Source organism: Triplophysa rosa, linkage group LG4 (assembly GCF_024868665.1).
Source record: "Triplophysa rosa linkage group LG4, Trosa_1v2, whole genome shotgun sequence".
Taxonomy (NCBI): Eukaryota; Metazoa; Chordata; class Actinopteri; order Cypriniformes; family Nemacheilidae; genus Triplophysa; species Triplophysa rosa.
Window position 1 is genome coordinate 20,543,801 of NC_079893.1, and position 14,754 is coordinate 20,558,554.

Consider the following 14,754-nt stretch of genomic DNA (forward strand, 5'->3'; position numbering starts at 1 on the left):
TTTCCCATCATGCTTTTCATCAGCGCAGTCGGTGGAGAGCAACTGCGCCCGACTGAAGAATCAGATACAGCCGTCTGGCCGTCGCGAGTTTTTTGACACACGTCAGCATGACATCAGAGCAAGGTGGACGTAACTCGGACACATTTCTTACCGGCATGCATCTCGCGCTGATCACCGGTGATCGGATCGGTTCTGCGCAGAATTTGGCCATCTCAAACGAGCCTAACAGGTGTGTTCGACTTGACGCGGCGCTGCGCAGATCGATCGCAATCTGACTTGAAGAAGTGCATGCTGGTTAGAATTTTTTTTTGTGTTGTTTAATAAAATAAAAATGAAATGAATACAGACTCCGTTGGTAATTTAATAATATATGCTTATGTTTACCATGCTTTTTAGGCACACGGTGTTAAGCAAGCACATAACATTTGCAATATGAAGAGTTTATGGTTGCTATTTTTTTCATTTAAACGTTTGTTTATCGGACAAATCTACTATTCCAATCCACTTCAATCGCACTTTGAATCGGAAACACGATGCGAACGTCACTACGGCAAGCAGCGGGTGTCCGGCTTGACTGCTTCTTTCTCAACTCCTCCCTCTACTGCAAGCGGCTAATCTCGCCGATCGGTCTGCAAAGCGCCTCATGAGCTCGAACAAGCCTAATGCACTACACCCTTGAAAGAGTTGACTTCAAGGGCTCAGCCCTTGGAAGGGAGTAGGGCATAGGGTTGCTCACTTCCGTTTGGAAAATGGCCAAAATCTAAAGCACCCATGCGGAAGTGCTCCGGTCCTAGTGGTGGCGCAAACATCCAAACATTCTCGGTTGCTTGACGAAAACAGACGACGAATCAAAAACAGTGACGAAAAGATCAACAGGAAGTTCCACAAGCTTTGTTTATCAACTTCTCGTCCGTTTTACAATTTTAACCCTTGTCGGGTTTTATGCCATGGCTTTTACGAAAAGAGTTACATTATGATCGTACGGTGAGGCTCGTGCATTGTTGTTGAATGGGTGTGAATGCGTGTGTATGTATGATCATGAGGAGGTCACTTTATGTATACAATGAATCAGCTGATTACTTCACGCGCTATGAACTCTCATTGTTTATCTAGATCTGCATCGCGATCGTACGCTTCATATGCATTTACATACAACGACAGCAAAACTGCTAGAAACTTAAGTTGGGATATTTTTGACCAGCTACTCGCCGCTATACATCTAAGTGTAATGTAAGAGTCAGTAACAGTGGTCAAGATGCCGTGCACATGTGGGAACTGGAGGAGGTGGATTCGGCCTCTGGTGGTGGTGCTTTATATCCTGCTCCTTTTGGTTATCCTTCCTCTTTGCATCTGGGAAATTCAAAAATCACAGGTCAGATGTCATTTTTTTGTCTAGCCACACTAAATATTTGGCACGTGATTGTGTAATACGTCAGCAAATACTATAATCATGTAGTTTCTCCTTGTAATTTGACAGGTTGCTGCTCATAACAAGGCGTGGTTCATTGCTGGGATATTTGTGTTCATGACTATTCCCATCTCACTGTGGGGGATACTGCAGCATCTAGTACATTACACCCAACCTGAGCTTCAAAAACCTATTATCAGGTATATTTATATATATGTTTATTTTATACCATAAATGTTCTGCCTGTTCAAATCTGTCCCATCTTTCCCGCACTGTTTTTCTTCCTTAGAATATTATGGATGGTTCCTATTTTCAGTCTGGATAGTGTGAGTATTTTTTTGAACAGCAACTTTGATGTTTGTTTTTGTGCTCTTGATTGTTTGACAGTCAGTTAATGACAGACCTGATGCTTCTACGTCTCATGACTCATGATAACATTAGGAGTTTATCTCAAAACAGTGCCTTCTTTGACCAGAACTCTCAGCCACATCTGATTTTCAGTAACATGATGTCTCTGGAAGATTAAATTTAAAATGGTATTGATTTCTCTAGTCTAGTCCATTTAGTGGTATTACATTATGTTCTTCTGTTTTCACAGTGGCTAGCGCTTAAGTATCCCAGTATTGCCATCTATGTAGACACATGCAGGGAATGCTATGAGGCCTACGTCATCTACAACTTTATGATCTTCCTACTCAACTATCTGGGAAACCAGTATCCCAGTCTGGTCCTGATGCTAGAGGTGCAGGAGCAGCAAAAACATCTCCCCCCTCTGTGCTGCTGCCCACCATGGCCCATGGGAGAGTGAGTTACAGATACTTTTATAAATGTTGTTATTTATACGCATACAGAAATCATTTTTCTAGGTAAATGAAGTAAAACATTTAGTTTGTAATGTAAAAGTTTATATTTGCGCAATGTAAGCATACACCTTCAGATCAACAAATTTTTAAGATAATGAGAAACACTTTACATAAGTGTTTTAATGTAAAAGTGTATATACTGTAAATATAAAGAGAGACGTAAGGACATCAGACATACATATTTGATATAAGGCTTGATTATAGTAGATCACATTGTGTTTTCATAAGCTACATGAGGTATTTAATGTATTTTTATTTCAGTGGAAATGCATGGCTGTTAACATTTACTTAAAGCAACAACAGAGAGTTTTTCGACCTTAAAATAATCTCTCTAAAATTATTTAAGTGGTAGGACAACTCTTAATTAGACGAATTTTACTGCCGCTGCTACCTAAGCAGCCCTCTATCGGCTGAAATCACACTTGTAACTTTGGTGTGCGGGTAGGTTCACAAGCCCCACCCATCACCTGCTTTACGGCATACGTCACGTTTTACTCGTAGCCTGGGTGAAGTGAGCGAACAGCAAACAATAAGACGAAACGATCTAGTTCAAGGCAAGTCTCCAAACCATCACCATGGCAGAGCTAGCAAAAACAAAGAGGAAAAGAGAGAGAGTGATCGGAATATCTGACGGACTTGCACTTGGTGGCGTGAGCTGCAAGAGGCAACGGGTTGCAAAACGGATAGAGATCTAGCCTTCCTGCTATTGGATTTGAAAGTCTTATATGAACATTTTTTCTTACTGTCCTGTACTTTTGAGCTTATTAGTAATTAGGCTGTGCTCAGTTTGTTTATTGGCGCCCTAACGTTTCTGGTAATAAATGTTTTATGGTCAAAAGTTGCTGATTCCTTAGTTCATGCACGTAGACTAATGTTATTGGTATCTATAGTTACTATGCTAGGCACTATTCCCATAGCGAGTTGAGTATAAATTAGTGATTGCACCTATTACACAAAGCACAATGCCTGGTCGCGAGTGTGTTTCCAAAAATATAACTACAGAAAATTATTTGCGTTGGTTACTAAACACATTCATGTCCACGTGTTGTGTTTTGGGTGACTGCGTTAGTACGTTAGCTGCTATGTAGCTAGCACGCTATGCGCTAACGGCTAACAACCAGCTGCTATTAGTATAGCCCAGTAGTATACCCGCGGGAGCCAAAATAGTGCTTTAGTACATGCACAGTTTATGAAGTGACATGATGTAACAGCGGTTTCTGCTTAGTCAACAAATTCCTGTGTATTGCGCTGCCCACGTGGAAGCTTATAAAGCGACAGTATTTATGACATTGATAACTAGGGCTGCAACAACTAGTCGATAAAATCGATAATAATCGATAATGAAAATAGTTGTCAACGAATTTCATTATCGATTAGTTGGTCTGTGACCTCACTTGCGAGCTGCGCAATTATAAATCAGGCGCGTTTTCTTCCCTTTTAAAATTAAAATTTTAGACGTGTCTCTCTGTGCAGCATGAGCATTGCAGCATTGCAAGTCAGACGTGTCTCTCCGTGCAGCCTGAGCTGCGCTGTTTTTAAGTCAGATGTGTCTCTCCGTGCACGCGTCTCTGCGTGCAGCGCGAGGTGCGCAGTTTATGGCAAGCCGATGGTGTCAGAATTACGGCATAGATTAAACGCGTTTATATCTGAACGCCATTTTTGACGGCGTTTTAAACAGTATTTGCGCCACAAAATACGGCGTCGCGATTCCAAACGCCGTAAAAAATGTGCGAAAAGTCGTCGTATTTAACGGCGTTCTAAGGTGCTTGAAAAGCGCCGCCTTTTGCGCCGCTGTCTTGCCATATGACGGCGTAAAAAACGCCGTTTTGGTTGCACAGAGCGCGCGTTATTTACGGCATTTTGTGTGTTGTATAATGAGATTTCCGCAGCCAGTAAATTCGAACTGTTCTCACCCAATCACTGATGAACTGAGCCAGACCAGAGCAATTTACCACTGATCATTTTACAGGATTTTATTATGTGCGCAGTGTTACCTTTGCTAACATTAAACAAACCATTGCTTGCTTTCCGAAGAAGCGACTTCTTCTCTTTGGAAATGTAAAGTTACACAACGTGGTCAGCAATTGTATAAAGGCCAACCAATCCCATAGTAATGTATCCTTCTTATTACATATAGCGCGTATGGCCTACGTGAAAAGCAAAAAAGCAATCGGTTGAAATGTTGTATTAGCTAATTTCCAACACCAGAAATCACTCCTGGTATAAGCGAGGTCAGCCAGAGTAAAAAGTAAACTGCATTCCCTTGAAGCAGAGGCTGAGTACTGTGAGTGGTGGTCTGCTGGTTAGTGTGATAGACTCGCAATCTCTGACAGCATCAAACACCTGTTCGAGACCCGCTCAAACCATCAGTCAATTTTTACGTAGTTGGTCTTGTTCTGTTTATCTGTATCGCTTGGTCGTTTTTATATTTATATTTCAGTACTTAATGCATGGTCAGTATGAAAAGAAAGTCTAGAAAGAGAGATCTTTTTATAAACCGTATCTGCACTTGATTTTTGCTGCTGAACTCACACATCAGTGGACTTTCGTGCTATAAACAGGACGAACGAACAGTAATAGATTTTACATTTACGCATTTAGCAGACACTTTTATCCAAAGCGACTTAGGGGCCTTTTAGTCTATGCATGTCTTTTATCAGTAGCCCATGTGATTTTAGTTTCCATATTACAAAAATTGATTGACTATAAGGAGACGCAATAATGTTGCGCAATGATTGTAATGTAACACGCATGAACTTATTAACTAAAATATAACACAGCCCACGTCAATGCCAAATGCCTTGCCATTTACCTCGGTGAAGAGACTGACGCTATCGTGCGTGGAACTGCAAAGAAACTTACAATAAACAGCCACGTTTCCTTTTGAAATGGAAAAAAGTATTATTCAGCACATAGAAATAAGTGCGGGATTCAGGCCCGGCGACCCAACCATGTAGCCTAGCCTGGCGAGAACATAGCAAAATGAGTCGGGATGCCGGCATGCTACTACAAGCTACAGGCAAAACTATTTTAAAAAGTTGGTTTGCACTAACATGGTGGTTAAGCCTACTGATCCCATTGCTCCGAATAGTAGGCCTAATTAACGTAATTACATACACTGTAAAAAAAATCCTGTTAAAACAGATGAAGTACTGGCAGAAAATTACCAGTACATTTTCCTTTATTTTACGGACATTTCCGTTAATGCTAAAATGTAATTTAATTCAGTGCAAATTGTAAAATGGAGAACATGCATACTCGAGTGAGTCATGGTCATTATTTATCTTTGTTTCATATGCTTTGTCGAATAAAATCAATCATATCTAAATGCTTGGGTAAACGTCCGTTTTCAGTCTGTTGAGGCCGGCTGCGGAGAAATGCGGTCCTCCACGGCATGGGGCAGATAAATAATACAGTTTAAGGTTGCTAAGCAATCAAGCTTATTAATTTTTTTAATTTTTGTAATGATTATTTTGATTAAAGTAATGTTGAACCTTTAATCTGCATTTAGACGTATGACGCCGCCTTCTATACACTAATTTAATTTAGATGGGATGATATCTCAGTTTCAGTTTGGGTGGAGTTTCTGATTTATGCAAAACTGCATTATAGGTAAATACTGTTTTCTGTTACAAATAAATTACTATTCTAACTCTTGTTCCCTTACCTATTTATGTTACCTTTATTATAGGTAATAAATTATTAAAATAAAATAATATATTATGTTATTAGATTAAGGTTCGGTAAATTCCATTAACATAGCTTAATTAGAACGACCTTGCTTGTTCTACAAACACCATGCACTGTGTTTTACCTTGTGTTTTTCTGTTTTTGTTTTTTTATAGATTTTCTTCTGTAAAGCTGCTTTTGAACAATGCACATTGCGAAAAGCGCTATATAAATAAATTAGAATTGTATTATGCATGCAGGAAGAAAAAAGAAAAATGGTTCAGCATTACGCAACGCGTTTACATCCAAACGCCGTAAAAACCGCGCGAAAAGCCGTCCATAACGCCGTATTTAACGGCATTTTAAGGCGCCCCGAAAAGCGCTGCCTTTTGCGCCGCTGTCTGGCCATATGATGGCGTAAAAAACGCTGTTTTGGTTGCATAGAGCGCGTGTCTTTTACGCCGTTTTGTCTGTTGTATAATGAGCCCCTCCCGCTGATTTCCACAGCCAATAAGTTTGAACTGCTCTCACCCAATCACTGATGAGCTGAGCCAGGATCTAATTCACCATGGCCTTGGTACTAAATCCTTGTAGTGGCCATTGATATTACTATGTTTTGATTAGTGGAATAAAGATTTTTATGAAAATCCTTTTTTCAAGTGAATTTTATGTAAAAAATTACTGCATCCAATTCCAGCAAATTTGGCACACACCAACTCAAAAACCCCTATCTATAGGTAAAGTTTATGTTTTTTATTTATGTTTATTTTATTTATTTGATTAACATGAGAGTTAAGGCCTTAAGACCTGGACGGATCAAATATTTCCCCCGGCAGTTCACCAAGCATTCACTTGAGACATAATTATGTTTGCGAGACACATACATTCTGATGTGCGCACTTTGGATGTTTCAGTCAGAGTAAGATCATTGTTGTGTCTTAACATTTTTGAATAACCCTTAACATCAATCAGGTCCCGCACTTTATTTTCTCTAGTACAGTATGTTAATTCCTTTAACGCAATAGTCAGACTCGCTCTGCTTGATATGCAGATTTTGCAGTAATAATGACTGCACTTTATTTAGCCTACAATAAAGCTGTGCGTTAACATGTATGATATGCTTTTTAATTATGTTTTTTAAAACTCTATTCTTTTTTTAAATGCGTCATGCAGAATCGTTCTCATCAGCAGGTGCATCATAAACATCGCCTACACTAAAAAAATCCGTAAAAACAGGGCGCAATATACTGTATTAATCTGATCTGATCTTCATCCAAGTCAAGGGTATTGACAAACAATGTGTCTAAAAATAATAACTAAAAAATTCTGATCTTTCATGTCTTTATTGAACACACTCATTCAACATTCAAAATGGCAGTGGAAAAGTAAGTGAACCCTTAGAATTAATAACTTGTTGACCTGCCTGGTTGAGGCAGCAATAACCTCAACCAGGCGCTTCCTGTAGCTGTGGATCAGACCTGCACATCGTTGAGGAGGAATTTTAGCCCATTCTTCCTGGCAGAACTGCTTTAGCTCGGTCATATTCTTTGGACGTCTCATGTGTATGGAAAAACGGTGTTCGGCTATGAACGCGTTTAATCTATGGCGTAATTCTGACACCATCGGCTTGCCATAGCAGTTTTAAAGTCAGATGCGTCTCTGCGTGCAGCGCGAGGTGCGCAGTTTTAAAGTCAGACACGTCTCTCCGTGCAGCGCGAGGTGCGCAGTTTTAAAGTCAGACACGTCTCTCCGTGCAGCGCGAGGTGCGCAGTTTTAAAGTCAGACACATCTCTCCGTGCGGTTCAAGTTGCGCAATTTTAAAGTCAGACGTGTTTTGCATGAATCTCTTCAAGCCGCGCAGTTTTAAAGTTTAAAAGGGAGAGGTCTAAATGACAAAATTAAAGATTATATTAATAAAACCCAATTTGTGGCTAAATACTCTGATTTGGGGGTTTATTTGGTTCAGAAGTGGGAAGTAACGAAGTACATTGATTTGTACTGTACTTAAGTACACTTTTTGAGTATCTGTACTATACTTAAGTATATTTTTTTCTAAGTAGGCCTACTTTTTACTGTACTTCACCACATTTGAATGACAAATATCTCACTTTTCATGCCACAAAAAAAAAAGATTTCCTTGGCCAACCGTCCCCTCCCACGTTTGGGAGAGACTATTGTCAGCTGCTTCTAATATCACATACCTGAATCAACTTATCAGCCTTGGTGTGTTTATCAGGGAGTCATCCACAACATTTTGGGAGAAAGTTAATGAGTTCAGTTGTGTATACTTTTCCCTGAACTGATACTGATTTAGTTTTTATCCGATTAATCGAAAAAAATCGCCCAACTAATCAATTATCAAAATAATCGTTAGTTGCAGCCCTATTGATAACAGACAATTGCGCTTATCAACCAAAGTTCTCTGTTGTTGCTTCAATATTGCAAAGAAATGCATTACCCATTTCACCATCTTGTCCCTTGGAGCCATCTCCAAAACTCTGCATGTGAAATGGAAAGTTCTTATTTAGACACAGCAGGAGTGGATTTGTTTTCATAAATTGCTTGCCGAGTAGGCAACACTTTTTTTCGAGTTTTTTGGCTGCCTTTAGCTACTGCTGCTGACAGCAGTGAGTTTTAAATGTATGTTGGTAAACCGTGGTAATGTGGGACCCATTTGTTGATTCAAACCAGAAATGTTTTAAACTGGAATGTGTTTGTGTAAAGAAGAACTTGCTTTCTGCTACATTTTTGTTAAATTTGAAAATACTTTCACCTATCTCAGCTTAATGAATAGCAATGCAGGTAAGCAGTTTTATGGGGTTTGGGGCAGGACTATCTGTTTGAGTTTTATTGATTAAACTGATTGATATGTTTATGTTGATTGTTTTTTATTCATTCAGAGTGCTGCTGCTGAGATGTAAACTGGGAGTTCTGCAGTACACCGTTGTGAGGCCTGTCACCACAGTCATTGCTTTGTAAGCGTAACTCAGAATCTAGCCTTTACTTTGGTTTGTCATTTGTTTATATGTGTAAAGTTACACATAGATCGTACCTTTAACTGTAGTCTTAAATTAAGCATGCAACATTTTAAACACATACTTTTTAAAAAATGTTTCTTGCAAACAAATGAAACGTAATAAACATTATTTGTCTCACTGAAATAGGATTTGTCAGCTTTGTGGAGTCTATGACGAAGGCAACTTCAGTTCTAAAAATGCCTGGACATACCTGGTTATCGTCAATAATCTTTCTCAGCTTGTAAGTCTCTCTCTTTTTATGAATATTACATAAGAATGTTACATGATCATGTATCATCACTCCGCCCAGTGACCAATCAGCAATTGTTAAGCAATTGTTGAGCAATCAGGCCTTGTTAGAAATGTTATTACATTTCTTTTGCAAGCAGTTAAAAAAATTGGGCTTTGTTTTAAAACCACTCATGTTAACGGTTTCACCCAAAAAGTAAAATTCATGACACACACACAAATTTGCATTCATGTCCTTTATTAACTATTCATACAAGAGGAGACATTTTAAAGAATGTTGACACTGGCATACATTTTTCCATACATTGAGAGTAAATGGGAGTTGAGGTGAACATCATTCGTGTTCCACTGAAGAACTGTTAGTTTTGACAGAAGTTTTTTTATTTACACTATTCAAACCAGACACTATGCAATAAATCATTTAGCAGCAGAAGATGCTTTATTCTTATTGATAAGTATGATTTGTTATAGTTGTAATAGTTTAAAAAAAATATGCTGTTTTTGAAAATATAAAGCTGCTGGATGGTGCTATTAACCAATCAGAATTTAGTATTCCAATGTGCCATGTAATAATTATAATATTAAACGAAAAATCACATTCAAATAGGGAAACAATTATTAAAGAATGCTTGCTGAATGCACGTTATAAAAAATAAGGTGCAGTGCGTTTTAAATACAAGAACGCATGCAAACCGAAAACTCCTGCCATACGATGATTGGTAGAGACTCTGTCACACAACAAGCTATTTTACTTTTAGTGTGGATGCACAAATTGCGAGAGTCTTATTATTTCTGTATAGGAAATGTCTTTTGTGTAAACTGTCCCTTTTAGAAATGTGTACCAGACAGAAGATTAGTTATTTATGTACTATCGGGGTTAAATGATAACCTGCCTACATAACAGTGGCCTAATGGTACACATGTTTTTTCTCTCCTCAGTTTGCAATGTACTGTCTTGTGCTGTTCTATAAGGCCCTAAGAGAAGAGCTCAGTCCAATCAAACCAGTGGGCAAATTCCTCTGTGTCAAGCTGGTGGTCTTTGTGTCATTCTGGTAAATTTCTAGACCCAGTTCTGCTTGAAATTGTTACTATTATGTTTAGTGCTGATAGATACATACTGTAGCATGACTGGCTCAGAAAGTCAAGTCATCACAATTGTACACCACATCATGTTATTACAAAAATGTTTTTCATGGGGTTATTTGGTTTGTTTTAGGCAAGCTGTGGTCATTGCACTCTTAGTGAAGGTGGGTGTAATCTCAGACTCTCACACCTGGGACTGGGATAGCGTGGAGGCTGTAGCCACTGGATTACAGGTGCGTGTTGTCCTTTGGTCCGAGCGCTCCATTGTCTTTACATGTATATTATTAAACAACAATATAAAATATATAATGGTTTCTACATTCTAGTCACTTTTTAGCAACACACAACTAAATTCACTGCACACTGCATGTGAACAAGTTGGGCTCAACTGTACAACATGTCATTCTGCAATTAAAGTTGTATTACTACAGTTTAGTGTCCATACATACACTTGTAATAGTGGTTGTTCAGGACCCACAGATTAATGATGAAAGACAGTTTATGTGCACGTGCTTTCTCTCTACTAGTATTGTTTAGTATAAAACTATTTTTATTGACATTTATAAACTGTAAATCACGTTTCACGTTAAAAAGACTTTTTTTATTTTTGTGCTTGGGTGATTTTTTTGTGATTGAAGACATTTGCACAGAAGACGTTTTTCTTGTGCTCGGAAGATAATTTTCTCTTGCTCAGGGACATTTTCCTCATGCTCAAAGGACGTGCTCAGAGGAGCAGCTTCGGTGACATCTTATCTGTAGGATGACATGTTCGCTGAGTGGCTCAGGCTCAAGACAAATTGAGGTTGCCTTATAAGTGGTCTGGCTGGAGATGACGGGATGGGTGTTGTAGGACTCCATTCCATGAAGTTGTCGTCCAGCAGTGGCTCATCGATTTCCATGGGAATTTCTTTACCTGGCATTTGTACCGGAGCCAGAATCCAGCCGTGAAAGGAGCCACTTGGCTGTTGCCTTGTGCCCCCCTTTTTCTCCCTTTTTACATGTATATACGTAAATCACATTTTCATGAACTTTTTTGTGCACAAAAGACTTTTTTATTTTTGTGCTTGGGTGATTTTTTTGTGATCAGAAGACATTTGTGTTGTGCGCAGAAGACATTTTTCTTGCGCTCAGATTGTTTTTTATACAGATATTTGAAATGGACCCCATATGCATTACTGAACTTAACTTTTTGATTTAAACTAACCAAGGAATTTCTCTGAATAATTTTTGTTTGCAAAACTGTTACAGTCTGTGATTTTGATTTGTTAATAGCTGTTTTGTATATGATCAAGCACAGCTTTAGATTTATTAGTTCATGTTAATTTCAGCATTTACTAATATGTTATTAAAATCAAATGTTGTCACTGTTAACATGAATAACTGTACTGACATTAACAAGGATTAATAAATGCTGAAAAACTATATTGTTTATTGTTAGCTAATGTTAGCTATGCATTTACTATTGTTAACAAAAAAGCACCTTATTGTAAAGTGTTAATTATTTTTTGTTCTCACAGGACTTCATTATCTGTGTGGAGATGTTTTTAGCAGCCATTGCCCACCACTTCAGCTTTACTTACAAGCCCTACATACAGGAAGCAGAGGAAGGTTCCTGCTTTGATTCTTTTTTGGCCATGTGGGATATCTCAGATATACGGGCTGACATTTCGGAGCAAGTGCGTAATGTTGGTGAGTCTTGACAGTGTGGATTCTTATTGCCTTTTCTCATAGATAGATGTTTAAAAGTTTTGGATTCCTTTTTTTGTAATAAGTCCTAGTGGATATTTGTCCTGCATTAACATTCAGTTTGAAAGACAAAAATGTTGTATTAAAAACAGTTTTGTCTCACATTGGTTTTGTTTTATTGCTTCAGGGAGGACTGTTATGGGTCGACCGAGGAAAACGTATTTTGGTGAAGAGGCTTACCAGGATGAGAACACTGGACTGCTGTCAGACGGTTCTCTTGAACCTGGAGCTGAAGCCTCCTCCACTCCTGCATCACCCAAAGGCCGATACCAAGGCATGGGCCACACCTCAACCCCCCACTCCGTTTCCGCTCCCGCCAACCTCGGATGTGAGGCATGGGAGGGAGACGTGGACGACATCACTCCTAATGTGATATCCAGCGATCATAAAGACGAACAGGGCTCGGACTATACGGAAATCACTTAGCATGCCATGAGCTACAGCTACCAAAGCTTTTATTATGTAAATGGTGCATAAGCTATCGTCTGGAATATATGCAACCACTGTAAACTCCGGTAACTGCTATCAGTTAGATACCAATGGTTAATGTGGATTCAGAAAGGCTTGGTGGAGCTTTGGTAGCAAGAACATATTTGAAGGACTTTGTAACAGGTTAGGATATTTGTTTTTATCCTTTTGGCATTACTTTGCTGAAAACACGACCAAAATATTAACTGACTTTAGAGCCAAGCAACACACCAATACTAATTTTAAAGGAATACTCAACCCAAAACTAAAATGTACCCCATAATTTACTCACCCTCATGCTATCCTATGTGTATATGACTTCACTTTTTAGCCCAACGCAATCTGAAGCAGAGCATGTGAGCGGAGCGTGTGAAATATAGTCAGAGCGCGGAGCGGGTTTTTATCCAAAGGCCGGAGCGAGACCGAGCGTTCCGCTCCGATACCGCTCACACCACAAGTCTAGGGCATGCACAAATCCACCCAGATCCACCGATCGCAGCTGAAGCATAGACTAGAATGACCGCGATCAGTTCCGGTAACGTAACGTGCCGCAGATGCGTGCGGTGTAAACGAGGGGTAAGGCTTCGGTTGAAAGCGGCAGGTGTTAGGCATGCAGAGGAATTTTTTATTTGAGCAAGCGCGGAGCGATTTCACCGGAGCGGGATGAAATTGTAGGTGAGCGGGGAGCGGAGCGGTCTGGTGTGACTTTGAGCGGTGGAGTGGGTGGTGGAAATTCTCACCGCTCAGCTCCGCTCACATGCTCTGATCTGAGGTATGTAATAAAATCTTGTCTGTTTCTAGATTTGTAATGACTTTGAATTGTGCCCCATTCTGAAGCTCCAGAAAGCACACATATCCATATGACGGGGTTAACAAATATCTTCTGAAGCGAAACAATGCATTTCTGAGTAAAATGATTTGTATTTTGAGGTTATTTAGCCAAGATAGGTCTAGTTAGAATTTGTATAGCATGTAGATAAAGAAGTACATCTGTAATTGTGGCACGCTGGCCCCACGGCTCTTGTGTGTCTCAATATGTGAACCAATGAGATGCGACCTTGAGATTCTTGGAGCTCGCATACCGCCATATCTTGGGTAAATAAGCTCAAAATATGAATAGTTTTGGTTCAGAAACATTAACCGCGTGGAGTTGTTTTATGATAGATACTGTATCTGCGCTTTTGGAGCTTCAAAATGGGGCACTTAGAAACTTAGAAATAGATTTTAATTAATATAACTGCATTTTTTTAGCTAAAAAAAGGAAGACATACATCTAGAATGACACAAGTAAAAGGTAATTATGGGGTAAATTTCATTTTTGGGTGAACTATTCCTTTAATGGTTCTCATAACAAGTTGACCATTCAGTTAAGATAGCCGTACGAATGTCGACATATTAATGACACTACTTTAAAATTCTGTTCATGTTATACTGAAGATGTTAGTAAGTCATTTTAACTATTTTGTTTTAATATCAGTGTTACGTTCTCAGTTTATCTGTTAAACACTTTTTAACTGACGGTTGAGGAGAAAACCGAATTGCCAGGTTCTCATGAGATTTGATACAGTTGTCACAGTTGAACATATGCATGCTATATAGAACATCCACAAGTGTATATTACAAGTGTAAGATAAGCTGTAAAGCGCACAATGCTAAAGCCCTCATATCTCTGTTCTCTCACTTTAGAGCATAGCAACTGCTCCTGGACAGCTTGTCTTCATATACCTGCATCCAAACATGATGCTATACATTGTTATTAGATTTTTCTTGTCAAAATTTATTTTCAGGTAAAACATTTTTATTTTGTACTGTTTTATCAACTAGAAAGCTATTAAAACCGAGATATTGAAATCCTGTTTTAAGATCACTTTGACGAAATGATGCAATGTGTAGATGTCAGCCAAAGTTGTCTTATTTGAATTAAGAAATTGTATTTTTCTTGTCACAAATCTCTTTCACACGAAGTACAAAAATCTGATACTTAGCATACAGGCAGTCATCTATTACAGATGTGGATGGGGTGGGGAATCCTGGTGTTTTATGAACTGTCATATGTATCTTCCTGCAATGGGTTGAACAGCTGTTGCATTGCCTTATTTACCAATGGCCATCACAAATGATTAAAGTTCACATGGGAATGTGCATTGGATGTTTGTTTGAAATCCCTGTATAGATTAACATATCTAAAATGTTCAATAAGCCAAAGAATTTACAGGTGCAATTTTTTATTGTAAAACATTCTGTTCCTAAA

The 14,754-nt window shown here is 38.9% G+C and overlaps 1 protein-coding gene across 1 annotated transcript; it reads left to right on the forward strand.

Annotated features, from left to right (window-relative positions):
- Positions 1–14,647, forward strand: tmem184c (transmembrane protein 184C). Its single transcript, XM_057330587.1, has 11 exons — positions 1–984; positions 1,114–1,372; positions 1,478–1,608; positions 1,698–1,734; positions 2,007–2,212; positions 8,841–8,915; positions 9,105–9,198; positions 10,146–10,258; positions 10,423–10,522; positions 11,807–11,978; positions 12,163–14,647. The coding sequence occupies exons 2-11, from the start codon at positions 1,256–1,258 to the stop codon at positions 12,459–12,461; spliced, it is 1,344 nt and encodes a 447-aa protein (XP_057186570.1). The 5' UTR covers positions 1–984; positions 1,114–1,255; the 3' UTR covers positions 12,462–14,647.
- The last annotated feature ends 107 nt before the right edge of the window (positions 14,648–14,754 follow it).

What these genes read in the sequence shown, in the direction of transcription:
- tmem184c (XM_057330587.1), top strand. Translation starts at nt 1,256, where the DNA reads ATGCCGTGCACATGTGGGAACTGGAGGAGGTGGATTCGGCCTCTGGTG. An exon ending in CTATTTTCAGTCTGGATAGT is followed by an intron (nt 1,735 to 2,006) that starts GTGAGTATTTTT and finishes CTGTTTTCACAG; the next exon opens with TGGCTAGCGCTTAAGTATCC. An exon ending in CTGTAGCCACTGGATTACAG is followed by an intron (nt 10,523 to 11,806) that starts GTGCGTGTTGTC and finishes TTGTTCTCACAG; the next exon opens with GACTTCATTATCTGTGTGGA.